Source organism: Rutidosis leptorrhynchoides, chromosome 3 (genome assembly GCF_046630445.1).
Source record: "Rutidosis leptorrhynchoides isolate AG116_Rl617_1_P2 chromosome 3, CSIRO_AGI_Rlap_v1, whole genome shotgun sequence".
Lineage (NCBI taxonomy): Eukaryota > Viridiplantae > Streptophyta > Magnoliopsida > Asterales > Asteraceae > Rutidosis > Rutidosis leptorrhynchoides.
In genome coordinates, this window is record NC_092335.1 from 361,400 (window position 1) to 386,884 (window position 25,485).

The 25,485-nt window shown below is 33.5% G+C and overlaps 1 protein-coding gene across 2 annotated transcripts; it reads right to left on the minus strand.

Moving 5' to 3' along the window:
* Positions 1–8,730: 8,730 nt before the first annotated feature.
* Positions 8,731–15,753, minus strand: LOC139895637 (autophagy-related protein 13a). Of its 2 annotated transcripts, none has more exons than XM_071878151.1 (4): positions 15,517–15,753; positions 13,647–15,066; positions 13,347–13,531; positions 8,731–9,315 (listed from the first exon to the last, which is right to left on the minus strand). In XM_071878151.1, the coding sequence occupies exons 2-4, from the start codon at positions 14,862–14,864 to the stop codon at positions 8,961–8,963; spliced, it is 1,758 nt and encodes a 585-aa protein (XP_071734252.1). In that variant the 5' UTR covers positions 14,865–15,066; positions 15,517–15,753; the 3' UTR covers positions 8,731–8,960. The 2 variants fall into 2 exon arrangements, with proteins under 2 accessions (XP_071734252.1, XP_071734251.1); XM_071878150.1 differs by having other exon boundaries at positions 13,647–15,311.
* Positions 15,754–25,485: the final 9,732 nt, after the last annotated feature.

Here is a 25,485-nt window from a genome sequence, read left to right on the forward strand (position 1 = left end):
ATTATATATATATATTATATTATATTCATGTACATAGTTGACTTGTAATTTTAGGTCCGTTGACTCGTATGTTGATACTCGACTCGTGTACCACTTTCGGTTTTTCGAACGTACTTTCGTACGTTTAGAAAACTAGCCTTTTACGTTACGCGACGTGTACCCTTATTAATAATTTGACTTACTCGTCAATAAATTACCTTATAAAAAATGTAACTTATAAAATTGAGCGTTGTAGTCATTTGCTTCTATAAATCAGTGACTCGTTGTTTATCAAAATATATTATTTTAAATCAGGACGTTTTTTTAACTAAGTTAATATTATATTTTTGTAAAAAATATATATATATATATATATATATATATATATATATATATATATATATATACACGTATATTTTCCAATCCAATTATAATGGTTCGTGAATCGTCAGGGTTTGGTCAAGGTTAAATGAATGTATGAATACAGTTTACACTTCTTGATATTCAACTTAACAAACTTTGCTTATCGTGTCGGAATAATATAAAGATAAAGTTTAAATTTGGTCAGAAATTTTCGGGTTCTCACAGTACCTACCCGTTATAGAAATTTCGTCCCGAAATTTGATTGAGATGGTCATGGCAGACAATAAATACGTTTTCATGATGCATGCGAGCTGAAAATTAAAGTTTTATCATCAGCGAGTAATATAGATAAAACAATTTGGTTACGCGAAGAGTATAAATGAAGTTATCACAAAGGAGTGAAATGAGTAGGTAAAGTCTCGCCATATCTTTTGACGTAGACAGGTTGATTTCCAGAGTTCAAGAGATTTGGAGAAGGTCTTAGTAATAAGATTTGATTCTTCGAAAAATCAAGGAAATTAGGATCCGCTTTAAATGCGATCATCTGTTTTGATTACTCTGTCGAATATTTCACTATAAATCCACCCCCTTCGTTTCCTTACTTTTACCATTCCTATACTCAATTTCCAAATTCAAAAGATTGTGAAAATGCTTAATCCAGTTCTGATCCTTGTCCTTATCCTTACTATCGCAATAATTATTCTCCTTTTCCAACTTCCGCCAAAGGAATCTGCTTACTTCTACTTTGCCCTTGGGGTTATAGTGCTTTTAATTCTCCCGTGTCTTTATGTTGCAATAAACATTGATATACACGGTTTGTAATTTATGTGTTGTTATCGGGCTTTATATTCTCCCTTATATTTCAAAGTTCCTACTTCTGTGTTCTATAATTATTGTCATTCCCAGTTAATGCTCTCTTTTATTTGCTGCGATTTATACCTCAATTTCTATTTCGGAGTTTTGTCCATTCGTTTCTTCTTCTAGTGACTAAGTATTGCTTATAATGCTCCAGAATTCGCAGATATGAATTTCGGAATGAACATTGTTAATGTTCTAAGAAGAAAATGGAAATGGCACGATCTTGATTTGTTAAATTACCAGAATACCCTGGAAAAAACCGAATCATCAAGAAAGGTATTTTCTTGATATATTTAGAGATTAAATAGAATGAAAGAGTTATGTAACATGGTTCATGATGAGGGTGTGATCTGTGAACCTTTATCACGTTCCATTAGAAACTCAGCATGACTTACTGTAATATAATCACGTTGATCAAGTGTCATTATATTATACTAACTCATGCTTCAGTTCCCAACATTACTTCAAAACATCCATTTTTTTCGAATTTTTCAGATTTTAGAAACTAAAATAGTTTCTTTTATGATGTAACACAGAAAGTGCAAAGAGATGAATGATTTCCGATAAGAATAGGTATGAAGAAATCTCCAGAAATATCGAGGATATTTATAATGAAAGATACGATGATATCTTAGAATTTTTAATATCAGAGGATGATGCGGGAAATCTATCTGTCAAGGTTTAGAATAAGAAGTAAGGTTCTTACTAATGGTTTCAGCAGTCACTGAATCATTTGGATTCTTTGAAGGCAGGTTCAGTCTTTGTGATTTATCCACAGCCTCTTTCATACTTTACTCAATCCGTTTTTCAGTTCCAAACCTTCTCTTTTTCTCAGCTTTACCACCATACTATTCTTTATCATCAAACTTTTGACTATTAAGGTTGTTTACAGTTTTTGCTGCTTCATCAGCATTTTTTCCAATTTCAGAGAACTAGTTCATAGTTTGGGATATTTTTCAGAAACTTCACATTCGAAGTATGTAAGTCTAGAAGATAGATGTTATCTATATATAACTGTTGTCGTAGAAAATGCTGCGAGATTCAAAATACTGATTGCTAATTCCCGGTGGTTGGTATGGCAATTATTGTTACAAGATGTGGATGAGTACATGATAGGGTTTCAATGAGTATAAGGATTTTTCGAAAGGTCAAGGATTAATAAAGTTGTTGGTAAATTTATTGCTAATGTGGTGGAACATGAAAGGTTCCCCAGTAACAAGAACGTATATGTCAAGGTTATAATAAGGTTAATCTGAAAAGTCGAAGTTGACTGGTTGAAAGTGTGGTAAAACTGGATACTTTGAAAAGGGGATTGCAATATTATTTTCAGTAATAACAATGCTAAAGGATCTTTCACATTTTTAAAGTCAAAGTATAGCTTTGAAAGATGTAGAGATCTAAGAATGATGTCGCCCGTTAAATCTTGACTTGGATTCTGATCCGTCAATATCAGAATATGTAATTGAATTTATATGGAAACGATTGTATATCGCTGTGAGCATAGTTAATAATTTTTTTGAATCAAAGTTGAAGAATGTACAGTATAACATATTAATTGTGAACTTATATATTTCCCAAGAATTACCTACCCGTTAAAGATTTCACAAGTAATATTTTGTACAAAAGAATTTTCATTACAGTCTTTATGAAAATATATGTATGTATATTTCTTCAGATGTAATACGGATTTAATGAGTTAATATCATATTAAGCTCATTTGATTTTCGGCTTGACTTAGAAATGATTAATCTCTAAAACATTAAAGATTACATAATATTTGAGGAGTTTTTCACTAATGAAATCAACACTTCATTATTTATTCTTATTGATATTCCTCGGTGAAGGATGTTGGTGCTCATGGAATTCTTGCTAACTTCGCAAGGTACGAATGATGTTTTCTAGAAAGTTTCGAATACATCGAAGATGAAAGTATAAAATCAAACATATAATTGAATAATATACTTAGTTTATTATGAAATGGAATTCATTGAGTTGAAACAGAGATTGTAGTTAACGATGGTTAAGTCGTTAACGAAGGATGTACATCATAACATATTAGGAATATGAATTAACCGAGTAGTACCTACCAGTTAAGATTCACATGTAATAGCTTAGTACGAAAAGATTTATTTTGATTTCAAAATTCATATATATTAAATATACATAAAATTTCTTCAGAGGAAATGAGTTAATACTTCATCGGTTATTGTTGCTGGTATTTCTTGGTAACTACGGTGCGTATGACGTTGATGCTCGAGGTACAGATTGTGATGTTGAGGTGTGGGATGCGGATGTTGTTGTTGGTGGTGGTGATGGTACTGTTGGTATTGCTGATGGTGGTACTGTTGTTGCCGGTGCTGCTGCTGGTGCTTGTAACCTTTGCACCACATTCTCCAAAGCCACTACCCGAGCGCGAAGCTCGTTGACTTCTTCTATTACACCGGGATGATTGTTGGTTCGGACGAGCGGATGAATAAGATCCAGAATCTGAGATAGTATATAATCATGACGAGATACTCTAGAAATGAGAGAGAAAATGGTGCTTCGGATAGGTTCACCGGTAAGTGCTTCAGGTTCTTCGCCAAGAGGGCAATGTGGTGGATGGAAGGGATCACCTTCTTCTTGTCTCCAATGACTAAGTAGGCTACGAACCCATTCCCAATTCATCCAGAATAGATGATGGCTAATTGGTTGATCCATTCCGGTTACACTGTCTTCGGAGTTCAGGTGAATATCCATATCGGAATAGCTGTCGGAGTTTAAGGAATTTGAACTTGATACGTGATCCATCTTGTATAATTAGAGGGATGATTTTTGATATGAAATAGATTATAGAATTTAGATTGGTACTCTTCAACACATAATTTACATATGTATATATAATACCAAATTCCCGTAAATTACGGAGAAATTTTCGGAAGATATCAGGAAAAGTTTACAGTAACAGATATGATAAGATATGAATTTTGTCGGTACACTATCTATGCAGTAAATGCAGTAAGACGTGTCTAGACTTAGGAATGATAAGCATGTAATTTCCGACAAGAAATGATAAGCAAAACTTTTAACATGCAGACACGGTCGAAGTCCAGACTTACTAATGCATCTTAATAACTATCAGTTAGACACACTCATGCAAGATCTGGTTCGCTAGGACCAACGCTCTGATACCAACTGTGACTATCGCTCCAAATCCATATGGACGAATACGTAATTCATCGATTTCATTGCGAGGTATTTGACCTCTATATGATACGTTTTATAAACATTGCATTCTTTAGAAAAGGTATACCATAATGAATATTTAAATCCAAGGTTTTCGACATCTGATGATTTCTACATATAAACAATCACCGTAAATAATAGTTTACAATAATACTTCCGTTGACAATGCAGTCAAAATAGATACATGATGATAGTTTTGTGAATGCAACGTTTTCTTGAATAAAGCATGTATGACTCCATGCACAAATCTTGTCTAACATATAAGCAAACAGCGGAAGACTTCTAGGGAACCTGAGAATAAACATGCTAACAAGTGTCAACACAAAGGTTGGTGAGTTCATAGTTTTAATGTTTCGCATAATCTGTGTATAAAGGTGGATCACAAGATTTCAGTTGTTTCATCCAGAAACGTTTATCAAAGTATTCTACGAAATTGAGCACCCTGGTAACTAAACTTAATATATATATAATTATACCCTTTGTATAATCATATTAATAATACACGCAAACCAACGTGTACGCTTCTCAAATAGCATACGTCCGTTAAAAGGCTAGTGCTCTAGCTCGGACGGGGATATCAAGCCCTATGGATCCATATACTACTACTCGCGCCCACCAGTTCTTATAACTGGCAGTTACTAGTTACCAAAGCTAAGGGATTTTCGGTTCAAACTCAGTGTAGAATTAAGTATGTACTTGTATCCATTGCGTTTAAAATAAAGTGCATGTATTCTCAACCCAAAAATATAGATTGCAAAAGCAATTAAAAAGGGAGCAAATGAAACTCACCTTAGCAGTATATAAAGTCGTTCATCAAAATGTGACCGAAACTCGGATTACCAAATAACCGTAGACCTCAACCTAGAGAACATATGTTGGTCAATAAATGTCTATCAAGCTAGGTCAGGTCATAGTGTATCACAATCCTAATGCTTGAGATCGACATACAAAAGTTATCCAAAGTCGTTTCGAAAAGTCAATTTTGACAATAGTTCAACAAAACAAGACGTACCTTATATAAGGATTCATTTACTCGGTTGGTAATATTCAAAAATCTAATTTATCAATCTTACAAACAAGTTGTTTAAATATTAATTGAAGATTCAAAAGCAATTCCAATTAACGTCAATTATAATTCAGTTGATCATATCTTTTAATCCGTTCATCGAAACTATTCGATATCTAAATGAAAAGTTATTGATTTTTCGCCAGCTTTTCAAAAACATGTATATCATATACCTTTTACCAGTAATATATGTATTTAATTCGTGATCTATTATAAACTGTTTAACGACGAAATTCAGCATACACGTATGTAAAAATATATATACTCGAGCACTAGACATGGATACACAATTAATATATAAAAGATAAAATATGAGTGCTTACGTATCAATATTGAGATTCAATATTGTAGGAAAGTACGTAGACGTAACGGAGATGATAAACACTAGGTTTGATTCATAAATATACCCACGAACATTACCCATAATTTCCTTAGCTCTATCCCGCTTGAAAACCCATTTTGAAAGTGACACGCTCAAGACCTCGTCGTAGTATTTTATGTATAATATTAATACTACTAATAATAATAAGATTAATAATAATATTAATCTTAATAATAATAATAATAATAATAATAATAATAATAATAATAATAATAATAATAATAATAATAATAATAATAATAATAATAAATACGGAGTAAAAATGAATATATGTCTGTGTGTGTTGAGCAAACTGGCCAATTTATAGAATGTTTCTGAAGTCTGACTGCCATGCGATCGCATGGGTTTTATGCCTATTTCTTATGCGGTCGCATGGCCCAAAATCCAGCTCACAATTTTTTTGTTTTCTTGTTTGTCGACATATTATTATATATATATAATATATATATATATATATAATTTATATTAATTATATATATATATATTATATTATATTCATGTACATAGTTGACTTGTAATTTTAGGTCCACTGACTCGTACGTTGATACTCGACTCGTGTACCACTTTCGGTTTTTCGAACGTACTTTCGTACGTTTAGAAAACTAGCCTTTTACGTTACGCGACTTGTACCCTTATTAATAATTTGACTTACTCATCAATAAATTACCTTATAAAAAATGTAACTTATAAAATTGAGCGTTGTGGTCATTTGCTTCTATAAATCAGTGACTCGTTGTTTATCAAAATATATTATTTTAAATCAGGACGTTTTTTTAACTAAGTTAATATTATATTTTTGTAATATATATATATATATATACGTATATTTTCCAATCCAATTATAATGGTTCGTTAATCGTCAGGGTTTGGTCAAGGTTAAATGAATGTATGAATACAGTTTACACTTCTTGAGATTCAACTTAACAAACTTTGCTTATCGTGTCGGAATAATATAAAGATAAAGTTTAAATTTGGTCAGAAATTTCCGGGTTGTCACAATCAGGGAACAAGCAAGGAGGCCCTCACCGGCCGGAAGAAAAAGCTCTAGGCCATCTTCACCTCACCACCACGAGAATGGTGGTGATAGAGGTGTTGCAGCCTGAGAGAAATGATTGGATAAACGGGGAGAAGAAGATGGAAGAAAATATCATATGGAACCGATTTTAAGGGTGAAATTAAGCTTGCGACACCTTCTCTAGACGGTCATGACCGTACTACTGACTTGGTGAGTGTGGAATATGAATGAAAATCATCGCGGTGTTCGTGTTGTAAAGTGTATGGTCATACAAATATTATATGCCCAAAGGTCCAACCTAAGGGGATGGCGAATGACAAAATACATGTCGATGCAGATGGTTTTCAAGATGTGATCAAAAAGAAAGGATGAGGTGTTGCAACCGTAGATCATAGGGAAACGGAGGGGGGGTTGCTGCTCAACCAAAACAAAAAATGGTTTGTCGTCTGAAAGTGATTCACAATGAAAATAAAAGGAGCTCGGCAGCTGGGATGAGTGAGGATAAACAAGTGAAGGTTCAAAATTTGTTTGGAGTGCTTAGTGTGGTTAATCACTAGATGAGTTGAATTGCATAGAACTTGATGAAGAGTAAACGACCAAATTTATGGATGACAAAAAATGTTTGTAAGGCAACGGCTACACCGTTCGGTTGAAATCGGTTTGGTTGTAGTTGAAAGACCTTATTGTTTCATGTGCTGATCTAGGTGTGTCGATAGTGTCGTTGGATTTGCTAGTCATGTTTAGGTGTCTAGAGTCTAGCTAATTTTGTGGTTGTTTGTGAGGTCAAAAGACGCGCTTATGGTCGTTCTTATTTGTATTTTATTGTTTTTCTGTTTTTATAAATTATTTTTAACGAGTAAAACCCTTTAAAAAAATATGTGTAGATGACATTGTCAAATAACGGGTTACAATAAATACAAAACTATAAATGATCTCGGCTGAATTTTTTATTTTATTATTTTTTGGATTTTTCACTTTATCCTTTTTCTTTAGAAAAAATGGAACACTGGATTTTTTTTATTTTCTTTCCACCTATTCTGGTTTTTCTTTAACATAGACCGAACAAATTGTCTGGTTTTGCAACATAAAGATATGTACATTCAAACTTTTCTTTCTTAGCCTTAGCAGCATTGTCGATCATTGTCGATTTAGATAACACAATGTCAACTTGCCATAAAAAATTTCTTCTTTTGTGCTATACTGCCATCTAGTTATAATTTATAACTAGTTATAAAGATGGTCATTACAAGTAATAATGTGAACAAAAGAAACGAGCCTATGACCAAGATGCAAGCAACGATCACATATAAATGGTATAGTTTTTACAATATCTTTATAAACACGTGACAAGATTTGGACTCTTCCTTATGAAGACAAGTGAATGGCTTTTGAACTCTACTAACTTTACCATGAATATGTAGTTTTAAGATATCTAATGCCAAATACCGTGCAAGCAAACTCAGATATTATATAGGGGTTTCTGTCATCGTGAGGATTCTTTTTTTAGAAGCAAACAAACATTTTGTTGACTATAAAAGATACAGTAGATATGAATGGGAAGCACCCATTTGCGATTAGAGGATCTAAGTGATAAGAAACTAAAGTGCGACTTGGGGAGGTAAAGGGAGAGGGGTTTTACCGTCCACGCCCCTTATGGGATTGGTGAGGGTTTCCTCATGGGCACGCAGTTGAGGACGGGTACGCGTAGTGGTTAAGTCTCCTTGGGAGTCCCCAACTAACTGTTGTCCAAAAAAAAAAAAAAAAAAAGATATGTATAGGCAAATTATAGAGGTGGATTACAAATTTACAACTGGGAGTTGATTAGAAATCCAACACTATAGAGACCAAATAGTTATCAATCAATCAATCAATTAATTTACAAATAAAACACGGTTGCTAAGAGGAAACAGGGCATACAGAAATAAATAATCCCATACATGAGGAACCGCAAATAGTTAGAAGAAACTTTTTTCTTTTTTTCATTTCGTTTTCCACCCACCTTTACTCGGCCAATTATTACAATCTATTTATTTAATTAAATTTAATTTACAACAAGGTCCGATGCAAAATGGTTAGAGGTGGTCTCCCCTGTTAACCAAAGGAGTTCCACTTTTGGAGAGAATAAGGTGCTTGATGTCTCTGTAAGTGTTGAGCTCCTCCAATGCATCTTCTGATGTCTTCCTGCTGCTGCTGCTGGATATAAACAATCCAGAAGCAGAAGCAGAAGCAGTAGTAGTGTTGAATTCGACTTGCGGACCACCACCACCACCACCCCCCCTTAAAGAATAGCAACTAGAAGAAGAATCTTGACGAAGGGGTGGTGCTGTTCTCAACATGCGAACAAGGGCACCTACTGCAGCCTCCTCCTGTAACTTTTTACCATGGGATGACAACAACTCTCCTCCGTGTTTCCCACCAACACTCCGACTATCAAAAATCAAATATAACATCACAACACCAACCAAAGAGTTTAGTTACTTACTTACAAAGAGGGTATCAGTATCAGTATCAGTATATTAATCAAGTCTCATCTATCTATACAATACAAAGAAAGAGGCTATCCACTAGTAATCCTGAAACACACAAACAAGCTTTTCCAGTGGAATATTATCAGGTCTCATCTTTTATAAACTTACTTTCATCTCCTCACTAACTAACTAACTAACTATACACCCGCATCTTAACAACCCACTACAAATAAGAGTACGCTGACCCAGAACAGTAACTGCAGATTATACCCTTACAGTATTTTTATTGTATTTTTTAAAATTATAATAATGTAATTTCATAAGCATAAATATATAGAAGAAATTATCTTAGTATGAAAAAATGATGACAATAGAAATATAACTCCAAGTAACGTGTTCATCGGTTTGGTTTACGGTTAATTCCGTTCTAAACTTTTTTGGAGCAAAATTGGAACCTGAATTCATATTTTCAAACTCTAAACCAATACTAAGAAAACCGAATTTGAATTCCATTCGGTTTCGATTGTAACCCAAAAACCAAAAAAAAAATGAATTTCAACACAAACATCCTTTGACATACAAAGCTACAAGATATGCACGATTATATGATACAATCTACATTGATATTTATTACTATTAACCAAATTCAAGTTTACAGAACATCAAAGTGTCACTATATGCCAACTTCAAAGCCCAAACATAACATTTATTTATTACAATCACATGAAAGCTAAACTTTTTAACTATTCAAAATATTAAATCTTCAATTTTCTTTAACCAAAGTCGAAAAATCACATAAATATTTACTAATATATTAATAGAAAACATATTTACTAATATATTAATAAAAAACATATTTATTGAATTGGATTTGATTTTGAATTCCTGTTTCAGTTTAATCGATTTAAAATATTCATAACCGAATCAAAAGCAAAATATTTAATTCGGTTTTAGTCGATCCAAACACCGTTTTTCATATTTGATTTGATTTTAACCGGTTTTACGTATATGTATATGTATATGTATATATATACATATATATATATATATCAATGGGGAAGTAACCAATCGGGGGGAAGCAAAAAAAAAATCGTTTTTTGAAAAAACTTTGTTCACGAACATTATAGATTGGATGAAAATAAGAACATTTAGAAAAGACACTTCGTGATGAATGTTATTATTTTGGCGGGAAAACGATCGACAAAAATAACATTCAAGATAATATTGTTCGTGAAGAATGTTAACGTTTTTTTTTTCATGTTTTGTGATGTAAAATTTAGCCCGATTTAGAGTTTAGGGTTTGGTGTTTTGGGTTTATTCCATAAACCCAAAACACCAAACCCTAAACTCTAAACCGTTCGTGTTAAAAACTCAATCTAAATCCTAAATCTAAACCCTAAACCTTAAATTTCTAAACCCTAATATCTAAACCCTAATATCTAAACTCTAATGTCTAAAACCTCAGCATACGCTCGAAAAACACGATAATTGTAATATATTACTTCTTCGAGCGTTTTCCCGCCAAAATAATAACATTCATCACGAAGTGTCTTTTCTAAATGTTCTTATTTTCATCCAATCTATAATGTTCGTGAACAAAGTTTTTTCAAAAAACGAAAAGAAAAAAAAATTTGCTTCCCCCGAATGGTTACTTCCCTCTTGATCCTACCACTATATATATATATATATATATATATATATAGTGGTAGGATCAAGGGAGAAGTAACCAATCGGGGGGAAGCAAAACTTTTTTTTTTCGTTTTTTGAAAAAACTTTGTTCACGAACATTATAGATTGGATGAAAATATGAACAATTAATAAAGACACTTCGTGATGAATGTTTTTATTTTGGCGGGAAAACGCTCGAAGAAGTAATATATTACAATTATCGTGTTTTTCGAGCGTATGTTGAGGTTTTTAATATTAGGGTTTAGGATTTAGATTTAGGGTTTAGATTTAGGATTTAGATTGAGTTTTTAACACGAACGGTTTAGAGTTTAGGGTTTGGTGTTTTGGGTTTATGGAATAAACCCAAAACAACAAACCCTAAACTCTAAATCGGGCTAAATTTTACTTCACAAAACATGAAGAAGAAAAAACGTTCACATTCTTCACGAACAATATTATCTTGAATGTTATTTTTGTCGATCGTTTTCCCGCCTAAATAATAACATTCATCACGAAGTGTCTTTTCTAAATGTTCATATTTTCGTGTGATCTTGATGCCGGGAAAAAAAAATCCAAAAAAAACGGGAAAAAAAATGTTGCTTCCCCCCGATTGGTTACTTCCCCATTGATCCTGCCCCTATACATACATACATATATATATATATATATATATATATATATATATATATATAGGGACAGGATCAATGGGGAAGTAACCAATCGGGGGGAAGCAAAAAAAAAATTCGTTTTTTGAAAAAACTTTGTTCACGCACATTATAGATTGGATGAAAATATGAACATTTAGAAAAGACACTTCGTGATGAATGTTATTAATTAGGCGGGAAAACGATCGACAAAAATAACATTCAGGATAATATTGTTCGTGAAGAATGGTAGCGTTTTTTTTTTTTTTTTTTTTTTTTTTTTTCATGTTTTGTGAAGTAAAATTTAGCCCGATTTAGAGTTTAGGGTTTAGGGTTTGGTGTTTTGGGTTTATGGCCCTAAACCCTAAACTCTAAACCGTTCGTGTTAAAAACTCAATCTAAACCCTAAACCCTAAATTTCTAAACCGTAATATCTAAACCCTAATATCTAAAACCTCAACATACGCTCGAAAAACACGATAATTGTTATATATTACTTCTTCGAGCGTTTTCCCGCCAAAATAAAAACATTTATCACAAAGTGTCTCTACTAAATGTTCATATTTTTCATCCAATCTATAATGTTCGTAATAAAGTTTTTTCAAAAAACGAAAAAAAAAAAAAATTGCTTCCCCCCGCTTGGTTACTCCCCCCCCCCCCCCCCCCCCCCCCCCCCACCCCCTGGATTCCTACCACTATATATATATATCACTTATCTAATCCTGAGGCTTAACCGCAAGCTAAAGAAGATAACTTGTAGTTTGAGGAGTAGGTAATGGCTATATGATGATATTAGCAATATCATCATCCGCTAATATAAATTGTACGATGTATGCAAGATTGCAAAAAAATAGCTAATCATGATTAATAGGTCGGTACCTTGGAGGGATTAATAGGTTGAATTGGAGATTAATCGTGAATTAAACGAATTTTACTTTTTACATGTAAATAAATATTGTAAAGAATATATGTATATGTATGAATATAAAAGTAAAACATAAACATTAAAGTAACTGTATAAATTACATAATAGACCAACGATCCAATAATAAACTCAAAACCCCAATTTTAAGTTAAAGTGAATGGTTGACTAAGTTTGACTTTGACCGCTGTTACCCATTAATCCCGTCTTTGACCAATTATTCCCTGTTAACAACAGATGTTTTGGAGCGATATCTGTGAACTCGCAAGAACCGAGTAAACCCCGACTAAACAAGGATTAGTCCCGATTTCTACAACACTGATTGTACTTGAAGATCATGGATCACATAAATCAACATATAGCTACATAGTGTTAGTTCTACTTTTCACCATCTCTACCACCCTTACTACTAAACCACTTTATGCCAGCACTTGATACCAACAACATATAGCTGCTACATAGGTCATTTATATAACTAATCTCGTTTAAAATGCCCTAAGATGACCGAGCCAAAGAATGTCCATTTTCTATTTATTTCATTGTACTCGTGCACATTCTATGCAGGCCGCATTCTAAGCTTTCATGTTAATAAGCACTCTCTCATGTGATTAGTTATAGTTTTATTATGCACAAAAAAAAAGAATATTAGCTTATACTACTAACCCCTTGGTGTACTTTATTAGCATACTATTCAACTACAAAGTGAAATTTTCCAGATATAATTGCTTGGACTAGATTGTTTGGTAAGACAGTTACCTGAGTGGGGAATCACACGACTCGACATCATCAACAATAAATGGACATGAAAAGTCAATATCATCCAACTCATCCTGGAGAGACAATCTACTGGAGCTTCTGCTGGATAATCCAATACGGGGAGAACCACTTGATGATAGCAAACCAGAAAACCTTCCCGAATCATCTTTATTATCCATTGACATCTAAGAAATAAACCAAAACGAATGAATGAATGAATCTCAAATGCAGTTGCTTAAATATACAACACAAACAAACAAACAAAAAGAAAAAGAAAAAAACAGCATAGAATTTAACTACCTTGTTGTTGTAACTAGAATATTGATTACAATGATGACTTGCTGAGAAAGAGCCAGAACTTAAGTCCCCAACCCTTGACATGTCAGACTTTTTCAGTGACCTGATCCCAGAAGGAGACTCGTGCTCATAGCGTGTGCTTCTTGGTGAAGGGGGTGGAAGAGAATGTCGATTATTATTATTATTATTATTATTTGGATCAGATAAATTGGGAGAAATGTATCTGGGACTACTTTTAGTATTCATCATCATCGAATTAGGATTAGGATTAGGATTAGGAATAGGAATACTCATGGGGGCGGTTGCCTCTGAGCGCAGCCGAGATTGCATGTAGTTCCCACCAGAAAGGTATGTTGGAGGAGACGGAGAGAATGGAGGTGACAACTGATAATCTTCAAAGCTGCTATTATTATTATTATGGTGAGTAGTTGGTGGTCCCCCCCTTTGAGTCGCTTGACCAAATACCTCTCCTGTTGCTGCTGCTGTAGGGGAAGAAGATAATTCATAACGCCCGCCGCCGTTGGACGAACGAGAGTGGGATCCTGATGATGATTGGGGGTAATGGAGGAGAAACGGAGTTCCTCCACCTGTCCAAGTATGCGGCCGCCGTTCAAGTGGTGCTGCTGCTGCTGCTGCTGAACAACTAGTAGTAGGAGGAGGAGGAATCATCATGGGGAAAGCCCTAAATGGATCAGTGGCAGGACTACCTACATAATCTGTAATGATCTCAGGTGGAAATGATGTTGATGTTTGCAAGTTAAAATCGGCAAGATTCTCACGATACTTCACCGATACAGAAAGACGTCCATGCCGGGCTTCAACAGGAATGAAACTATAGTGCTTCATCAGTCGTTCCTCCGCCCTTGTAAAGGGGACACTAAAGGAAGACACCTTATAATTTATATCAAAACCACAAGCCTTAGTTGGTATACATAGTTTTCGGTAGGCCCTGAATGCTGGAAGGAGCCTCATCATGGTATATAAAGAGCGTAAGAGGATGATACATTTCTTATATGTTTTTTTAAAACAAACAGATGAAGAAGATGAAGATTCAGTAGTAGTGGAGGTCCTAGAATACTCGTGTTGAACAACCCACCTCTCGATAACAGTCTCAATCAAACCAGAAGTTGTACACTCATTCCCCAAAGCAACAGTACTAGTATTAGTAACACTAGGTTGTTGCTTTTGAACTAGTATAATGTCAATGATCATGGGTTCCATAAAATTCCTGTGCCAAAAGTTCAAAGAATCTAAAGCAGTGGGACGCTCACCTAATGCTAGACTGAACCATTTGTCACTATTTTTGACATGATGATGATGATGATGATGATGATGATGATGATGATGATGATGATGATGATGATGATGATGATGATGATGATGGCCACTCCCAAAGGAACGGGTACCACGAATAGAAACAACCCTAGAATCCAACACAATATGCAAACTTTTTAACAGAAAATGAGAAACGATTTGTTCATTTCTGCCATGCTCATTATTAGTATTACTATTACTATAGTTGTTATTGTTATTGTTATTATTATTTAAATAGTGCAACTCCATGGCTAAGTTGTGTGCGACGAATATAAGAAAGAACTACGAGTAAGTAAAACCCTAATTCAATTCCTCCCCTAAAATTATTAGCGGAAGTCAAATTTCAAACAATTCCTGAAATGAAAAAAAAAAACACACACACACACACAAAGTGTGAGATTTTTTAAATTACATATTTAAAAAAAAAAAAAAATCCAACCTAAAAAGAAATATAAACCAAGGAAGCTAAGATTGCATTAAAATCGAGAAGGAAGCAAAAACAAAAAAAAAAAAACAAAAAATTAGGATAATAAAAGGGGGATGGGGATGGAGAAGGTACCACTAGATCGAACAAAGAGATTGCGTACAAGGCTGGAAGAAGTGATGATAGACTTAGGCTTAAACAATCATTATATATACATTTGACTTTGCTGTTGCAACCATCGGATGGATGACGTATTAAACGGAACCTCTTCTTACTTTAAATTTTAATCGGGGCGTCATCTTTTCACCATCTTGTTACGATCTCTAGGATCTCTAGGAAGGATGATAATAAGATCGTGATAGTATCGCTACGAGGATAACATCGGACTTGATATCGTTGATTAATGGTATTATCACTAAAATACCATTTTTTTCTCCTTTTTTTTTTGATATTCTCGCACACTGTTTTTTTTATCCTCACACACCAATTTACTTGAACTCTTCCCTAATAATAGGGTAAAAGTGTGTGTGAGGATCAAAAAACAGTGTGTGAGAATCATCCCCTTTTTTTTTACTCATAACCCATAAAAAATAAAAGTTGACAAATTGCCCGCGCAAGGCGCAAGAGCGCAAGGTGCATGTTTGCGACCTTGCTTCTCGGTGGACGCAAGGACACAAGATATCTCTTGCGACCTTGCTTCCCGGGGACGCAAGGACGCAAGGTGCCTCTTGTGACCTTGCTTCCCGGGGACGCAAGGACGCAAGGTGCCTCGCAAGGTGCCTCTTGCTCCTGCATGATGTCATAATTAATGTTTTCTTTCAGACATTTCATCAAACACCTTACGTGCATCTTACGTGGTACGATTTTTTTTTTTTTTTTTTTTGACTTATCAAACAAACAAAACACAATTGAATCATTGACATACAAGAATAACCAGGTATATCACTAAAACATAAAAATTAAATACCTCCAAGTGTTGAAGTGTATGTATATGTCGTGTAAAGACATATGAAACTGTGGTATAACATAAGAATTAAATAATATATGTTTATTTATTAATGTAACATATATCATGATTCGAGATGTAGCAGAGCATTAGAGGTATTTTGCCCCTCGCCTAAATAGAACGATTCATATGTAAATGGGTCGAAAAAACCGTATCACGTAAAATGCACGTAAGGTGTTTGATGAAATGTCTGAAAGAAAACATTGATCATGACATCAAGCAGGAGCAAGAGGCACCTTGCGACCTTGCGTCCCCGGGAAGCAAGGTCGCAAGAGGCACCTTGCATCCTTGCGTCCACCGGGAAGCAAGGTCGCAAAACAGGCACCTTGCGCCTTGCGCGGGCAAATTGTCAACTTTTATTTTTTATGGGTTCTAAGTCAAAAAAGTGAGAAAAAATGGGTATTTTAGTGATAACCCCTTGATTAATTAGTAGGATCTGCCAATTGACCCGATCTTACAGACATCTCAAGTCAAATAAAGCAGATGCGGCTATGGGCTGCTGGAAGACTTGGACAAACAAATTGCTGAAGCCCAAAAACGTCAAACCTAAATTGTAAGTGAGTGATTGTAGATTTAGACTTAGGGTGTGTTTGGATGAAAGTAGCTGGAGCTGGAGCTTGTAGCTAGAGCTGGAGCTTATGAGATAGAGCTGGAGCTTATTTTTTAAGCTGGTAGCTGGAGCTTATTATTTTTTATAAGTGTTTGATAAACTAGCTGGAGCTTATTTTCCAGTTCATAAGCTCTACTTTTTTTCATAAGCTACTAAAAGTAGCTTATTTTTTCAGAGCTTATGATTTTCATAAGCTCTACTTTTTTTCTCTACCAAACGAAGCTTATGACTTGGAGCTTATTAAAATCATAAGCTCAAACTCCTATAAGCTCCCATAAGCTCCAACAAGCTCGTCACCCAAACACACCCTTAGTGCTTGATTTGTGAAAAAGAATTGGTCGAATGTTTTAACTTCAATAACTGTGTAAACCTCGATTTGAAATTTGGATTTCAAAGGCGTAAAACAAACGATGTGATTAACCTTACTCGATTAGATCGAATAAGTTAATATCTTGAGTAAATGTTAACTCCGATATCGACCGGAATCTTTATCGGAGTTGTATTTCCAGCTGGATAATGCTACAGTAAGATTTTTGGGTAGAGTGCCAGTGTATATCCAGTGTTATGTAATGAATGACCACATAGGTGTATTTATAGGTGTTTTGAGGGAATTATGACGTGGCACATGTCCCTTTCATTGTCATAACAAACTTCGCCAGATTCGAGGGCTGACGTGGCACATGTCCCTTTCATTGACGTAACAAACAGATCCTAACAAACTTTTCTAGATTCGTGGGTTGATGTGGCATATTGTGATGACCCGGAAATTTCAAATTTAAACTTAATCTTTGTATGATTAACATTTCCGACACGATAAGCAAAGTCTGTAAAACTAAATCTCAAAATTTTTGAACTACTTTCATATATTCAAATACCTTTCGGTTGTTCTTGACGATTCGCGAACAATTATATGTATATAGATACATATATATATATATATATATATATATATATATATATATATATATATATATATATATATATATATATATATATATATATATATATATACTATAACTTGAAAACGTAACAATGTATTAATTGTTTGATACCGTACATTAAACTTATTGGTTTAAATATTTATTTGAATATATATGATAAGTTGGAATATTAATTATATGAATAACTTGCGACGTATATTTAAAACGTGTTTATGAATGTTGAATATATATTAACTTGGTCATAAAACGATTTGTTATTATATATATATTAACAAATAGCGAGACAATGATTTATAGAAGTAAATGACCAAAACACTCGAAAGTTTAAGATACACTTTGAATGATATAGTTTATTGATAATTTAAGACTATATTTTGACAAACGTACGAGTCACAAAACGTAAATTACGAGTTTTCTAAACGTACGAAAATGCGTTCGAGAAACCGGAACCGGGACATAAGTCGGGTGACAACGTACGAGTCATCGGAACGAAAATTACAAGTCAACTATGCACTAGAATATAATATAATATATAATTAATTAATATAAATTATATATATTATATATTAATAAATAAATATGTCAACAAACAAGAAAACAAAAGTTTGTGAGCTGGATCAGAGGCCCATGCGATCGCATGGCCTTGAAGCACAAATCCCATGCGATCGCATGGGGTGCTTTTTCAGAAAAGGTTCTATAAATTGCACGATTTCAGTTCAATTACACACATATATTTATCTATACTTCGTTTATAATTATTATTATTATTATTATTATTATTATTATTATTATTATTATTATTATTATTATTATTATTATTATTATTATTATTATTAAGATTAATATTATTATTATTAATCTTATTATTTTTATTAGTAGTATTATACATAAAATACTACGATGGGGTTATGAGTGTGTCACTTTCAAAATGGTTTTCAAGCGGGATAGAGCTAAGGAAATTATGGATTATTGCCAAGGAGATTATGGGTAATGTTCGGGGGTATATTTGTAAATCAAACCTAGTGTTTATCATCTCCATTGCGTCTACGTACTTTCCTACAATATTGAATCTCAATATTGATACGTAAGCACTCATATTTTATCTTTCATATATTAATTGTGTATCCATGTCTAGTGCTCGAGTATATATATTTATACATGCTTGTATGCTAAATTTCATCGTTAAACAGTTTATGATGAATCACGAATTAAATACATATATTACTGGTAAAAGGTATATGATATGCATGTTTTTGGAAAGCTGGCGAAAAATCAATGACTTTTCATTTAGATATCGAATAGTTTCGATGAACGTATTAAAAGATATGATCAACTGAATTATGATTAACGTTAATTGAAATTGCTTTTGAATCTACAATTAACATTTAAACAACTTGTTTACGAGATTGATAAAATGGATTTTTGAATATTACCAACCGAGTAAATAACTCCTTATATAAGGTATGTCTCGTTTTGTTAAACTATTGTCAAAATTGACTTTTTGAAATGACTTTGGATAACTTTTGTATGTCAATCTCGAGCATTAGGATTGTGATACACTATGACCTGACCTAGCTTGATAGACATTTATTGACCAACATATGTTCTCTAGGTTGAGATCTACGGTTATTTGGTAATCCGAGTTTCAGTCACATTTTGGTGAACGACTTTATAGGCTGCTAAGGTGAGTTTCATTTGCTCCCTTTTTAATTGCTTTTGCAATCTATATTTTTGGGCTGAGAATACATGCACTTTATTTTAAACGCAATGGATACAAGTACATACTAAATTCTACACCGAGTTTGAACCGAAAATCCCTTAGCTTTGGTAACTAGTAACTGCCGGTTATAAGAACTGGTGGGCGCGAGTAGTAGTATATGGATCCATAGGGCTTGATATCCCCGTCCAAGCTAGAGCACTAGCCTTTTAACGGACGTATGCTATTTGAGAAGCGTACACGTTGGTTTGCGTGTATTATTAAGATGATTATACAAAGGGTATAAATTATATATTCGTTAAGTTTAGTTACCAGGGTGCTCAATCTTGTAGAATATTTTGATAAACGTTTCTGGATGAAACAACTGAAATCTTGTGATCCACCTTTACGTACAGATTATGCAAAACATAAAAACTATGAACTCACCAACATTTGTGTTGACACTTGTTAGTATGTTTATTCTCAGGTTCCCTAGAAGTCTTCCGCTGTTTGCTTATATGTTAGACAAGCTATGTGCATGGAGTCTTACATGGCATATTTTTTCAAAGAAACGTTGCATTCACCAAATCATCACCATGTATCTTATTTTGACTGCATTGTCAACGGAAGTACTATTGTAAACTATTATTTACGGTGATTGTCTATATGTAGAAATCATCAGATGTCGAAAACCTTTGATTTAAATATTCATTTATGGTGTGCCTTTTCAAAAGAATGCAATATTTACAAAACGTATCATATAGAGGTCAAATACCTCGCAATGAAATCGATGAATGACGTGTTCGTCCTTATGGATTTGGAGCGATCGTTACAGTTGGTATCAGAGCGTTGGTCCTAGCGAACCAGGTCTTGCATGAGTGTGTCTAACTGATAGTTGTTAGGATGCATTAGTAAGTCTGGACTTCAACTGTGTCTGCATGTCAAAAGTTTTGCTTATCATTTTTTGTCGGAAATTACATGATTATCATTCTTAAGTCTAGACACGTTTTACTGCATTGATTGCATGAATAGTGTATAGACAAAATTCATATCTTTGAGTATCTATTACTGTAAACTTTTCCTGACATCTTCCGAAAATTTCTCCGTGATTTATAGAATTTGGTATTATATATACATATGTAAATTATGTATTGAAGAATACCAAACTAAATTCTATAATCTAATTCATATCAAAAATCATCTCCCTAATTATACAAGATGGATCCCGTATCTAGTTCAAATTCCTTAAACTCTGACAACTATTCCGATATGGATATTCACCTGAATTCCGAAGACAGTGTAACTGGAATGGATCAACCAATTAGCCATCATCTATTCTGGATGAATTGGGGATGGGTTCGTAGCCTACTTAATTATTGGAGACAAGAAGAAGGCGATCCCTTCCATCCACCACATTGCCCTCTTGGCGAAGAACCTGAAGCACTTACCGGCGAACCTGTTTGTAATACCATTTACTCTCTCATCTCCAGAATATCTCGTCATTATCATATACTCTCTCAAATTCTGGATCTTATTCATCCGCTCGTCTGAACCGCCAATCATTCCGGTGTAGTAGAAGAAGTCAACGAGCTTCGCGCTCGGGTAGTGGCTTTGGAGAATATGGTGCAAAGGTTACAAGCACCAGCAGAATCACCGACATCAACAGTACCACCGACAACAACACCAACAGTACCATTACCACCACCACCAACATCCGCACCGCAAGTCTCAACATCACAACATGTACCTCGAACATCAATGTCATACGCACCATAGATACCAAGGAGTACCAACAACAATAACCGATGAAGTATTGATTCATAACTTCATTGGAGAAATATTCTGCGGCGATTATGTAATCTCTAAAGTCTTAGAGATAATCTATTCCAGTTGTAACCGTAAATCAGATGAGTGGACCAAAATGATAGAAGGAAGAATAGAAACCCTGACCGGAATGGTGCACGATTTACAAGCTAGACTTGTTTTACCAGCAGCATCAACAGTATCGTCAGTATCACCAACACCGGCAAAACCTGTAGCACTACAAATTCCGCCAATTTCATAATCACCAACATCATCACAAATCAACAACGCGTATATTATATCAACGAGTTATGAAGTATTAACTCATTTTTCCTGAAGAAATTATATGTATATTTTATATATATATATATATATATATATATATATATATATATATATATATATATATATATATATATATATATATATATATGTGAAATTTGAAAACAAAATAAATCTTTTCGTACTAAGCTATTACATGTGAATCATAACTGGTAGGTACTACTCGGTTAGTTCATGTTACTAATATGCTATACATCCTTCGTTAATGACTTAACAATCATTAACTACAATCTCTGTTTCAACTCAATGAATTCCATTTCCTAATAAACCAAGTGTATTATTCAATTACATAATTGATTTTACATTTTTCATTTTCGATGTACTCAAAACTTTCTAGAAAACATCATCTGTGCCTTGTAAGGTTCACAAAAATTCCACGAGCATCAACATCCTTCACCGAGGAATATCAATAAGAATAAATAATGAAGAATTGATTTCATTAGTGAAATACTCCGCGAAGATTAGGTAATCTCTAATGTTTTGGAGATTATTCATTTCTAATTCAAGCCAAAAATCAAATGAGCTTAATATGATATTAACTCATTAAATATGTATTACATCTGAAGAAAATATACATACAGATATTTTCATAAAGACTGTAACGAAAATTCTTTGTACAAAGTATTAATTGTGAAAAAAAAAATTTAACGGGTAGGTAATACCCGGGAAATATTTAAGTCTGCAATTAATATGTTACACTGTACATTCTTCAACTTTGATTCAAAAATTATTAACAATACTCACAACGATATACAATCATTTTCATACAAATTCAATTACATATTCTGATATTGACGGATCAGAATCCAACTCATAACTCTGAACCGGTGACATCATTCTTAGATCTCTACATTTTTCAAAGCTATACTTTGACTTCAAATCTGTGCAAGATCCATTAGCATTGTTTTTACCGAAAATAACCTTGCAATTTCTTTTCAAAGTATCCATTATTATCAACCGTTCAACCAGTCAACGACGACCTTTCAGACTTGTAATTTGGCATATACGTTTTTTTTTGTTACTGGAGAACCTTTCATGTTCCACCACATTAACAGTAAATATCACTGTTGCAAAACACCCCGTCTCGAGCCGTCTCGACGCCCGTTGCGACGTTTTGGTGACTAGCCCGTCCCGTCTCGAATAAAACCGTCTAATATGGCAGTCAACGGTCAAAATTCGGGTCAAAGTTGAAAAAATCATGTCAAAGTCTCTCAAAATTCAGAAAAGCCAGAAAGTTGGTAAAATCGGTCAAATTTGTCGTATTTTAGTTTGAATTTTCATTATTATATTAACGGTGATAGCAATTATGAGTACAAATTAGTCAATTAAAGTTTTTGGTTTTAAAATATGTACACATATATACATTTATATACTTATATATTTAAAAGTCAACTTTGGTCAACGTCCGTCTAGACTCCCGTCTCGACCCCGTCTCGAACGTCTCGACCTTTTTAGGACCCGACCGTCTCGACCCCGTCTCACGTCTTTTGCAACCTTGGTAAATATACCAGCAAATTCATTAATCTGTGGCTTAAAGTCTCTCTGAAAAACCATTATAATTGTTCATTGAAACCCTATCATGTACTCATCCACATCTTGTAACGGTAATTGACATACCAACTACCGGGAATTAGCAATCAGTATTTCGAATTTCGCAGCAATTCTACACCAACAGTTATATATATACATATAATGTCTATCTCCTAGACTTATTTACTTCGAAGGTGAAGTTTCTGAAAAACACCCAAACTGCGAAACTAGTTCTTCGAATTTTGGAAAAATGTTGATGAAGCAGCAAAAACTGTAAACGACTTTAACAGTTAAAAGTTTGATGATAAAGAATAGTATGGTGGTAAAGCTGAGAAAAAGAGAAGGTTTGGAACTGGAAAACGGATTGAGCAGACCATGAAGGAGGCTGTGGACAAATCACAAGGACTAAACCTGCCTTCAAAGAATACAAATGATTCAGTATCTGCTGAAGTCATTAACGAATACCTTGCTCCTGACTCAAAATCTGTTATGAACAAATCTTCTTCATCATCCTTCGATATTAGAAATTCTAAGATATTATCATATCTTTCATTATAAATATCTTCGATATTTCTGAAGATATCTTCATAACTATTATCATCAAAAATTATTTATCTCTTCACGCTATCTGTGTTACATCATAAAAGAAACTATTTTAGTTTCTAATTTCTGAAAATTTCGAAAAATGGATGTTTTTGAAGTAGTGTTGGGAATTGAAGCATGAGTTAGTATAATATAATGACACTTGATCAACGTGATTATATTACAGTAAGTCATGATGAGTTTCTAATGGAACGTGATAAAGGTTCACAGATCCCACCCTCATCATGAACCATGTTACATAACTCTTTCATTCTATTTAACCTCTAAACATATCAAGAAAATATTTTTCTTGATGATTCGGTCTTTTTCGAGGTATTCTGGTAATTTGACAAGTCAGATTGTGCCATTACCGTTTCTTTCTTAGAATATTAATTATGTTCATTCCGAAATTCATACCTACGAATTCTGGACCATTATTCACTTGACTTAAAGTCGATAAGAGAAAACGAAAGTATGAAGCTCCGAAATATAATGGAATATATAAAGCCCGAAAACAACCCCGAAATTACAAACCGTGTATATCAATTCGTATAGCAATATAAAGATACGGGAGAATGAAAAACAATATAACCTCAAGGTAATAGTAGAAGAAAATAACTTCCTCTGGTGGTAGATGAAAAAGAAGAATGACAGATATAAAAGTTAGGAGTATATCAAGAATCAGAACTGGATGAAGCATTTCACAATCTTTTGGAAGTATGAAATGAGGAAGAAGATTATAGGAGTGGTGAAAATAATGAAACGAAAGTGGTTAATTTATAGCAAAATATCAGGCATAACAATCGAGGCAGATTACGCATTTAAAGGAAATCTTAATTTCCTTAAATTTCAAAGAATCAAATGTTATTTAGATTATGAAGATTTTCTATTCCTTAAATTCCGAAAATCAATCGTAACTACTTCAAAAGTTAAGACGAATCTCTATTCTTTCATTTCACTCTTTTACGATAACTTCTCTCATACGCTTCGAATAATCGGATTGTTTTATCCATATTATTCAACGGTGATAAAACTCTATTTATCAACACATATACGTCATGAAAACATTTTTATTGTTAATCATGACGACCTCACTCAAATTTTGGGACGAAATTTCTTTAATGGGTAGGTACTGTGATGACCCGGAAATTTCTGACCAAATTTAAACTTAATCTTTGTATGATTAACATTTCCGATACGATAAGCAAAGTCTGTAAAACTAAATCTCAAAAATTTTGAACTACTTTCATATATTCAAATACCTTTCGGCTGTTCTTGACGATTCGCGAACAATTATATGTATATAGATACATATATATATATATACTATAACTTGAAAACGTAACAATGTATTAATTGTTTGATACCGTACATTAAACTTATTAGTTTAAATATTTATTTGAATATATATGATAAGTTGGAATATTAATTATATGAATAACTTGCGACGTATATTTAAAACGTGTTTATGAATGTTGAATATATATTAACTTGGTCATAAAATGATTTGTTATTATAAATATATATATATTAACAAATAGCGAGACAATGATTTATAGAAGTAAATAACCAAAACACTCGAAAGTTTAAGATA

Coding starts and splice junctions, on each gene's coding strand:
- LOC139895637 (XM_071878150.1), bottom strand. CDS start 15,206: ATGGAGTTGCACTATTTAAATAATAATAACAATAACAATAACAACTAT. Junction 13,532..13,646: donor ATTCTAGTTACAACAACAAG/GTAGTTAAATTC, acceptor TTTATTTCTTAG/ATGTCAATGGATAATAAAGA. Junction 9,316..13,346: donor TCGTGTGATTCCCCACTCAG/GTAACTGTCTTA, acceptor GATTTTTGATAG/TCGGAGTGTTGGTGGGAAAC.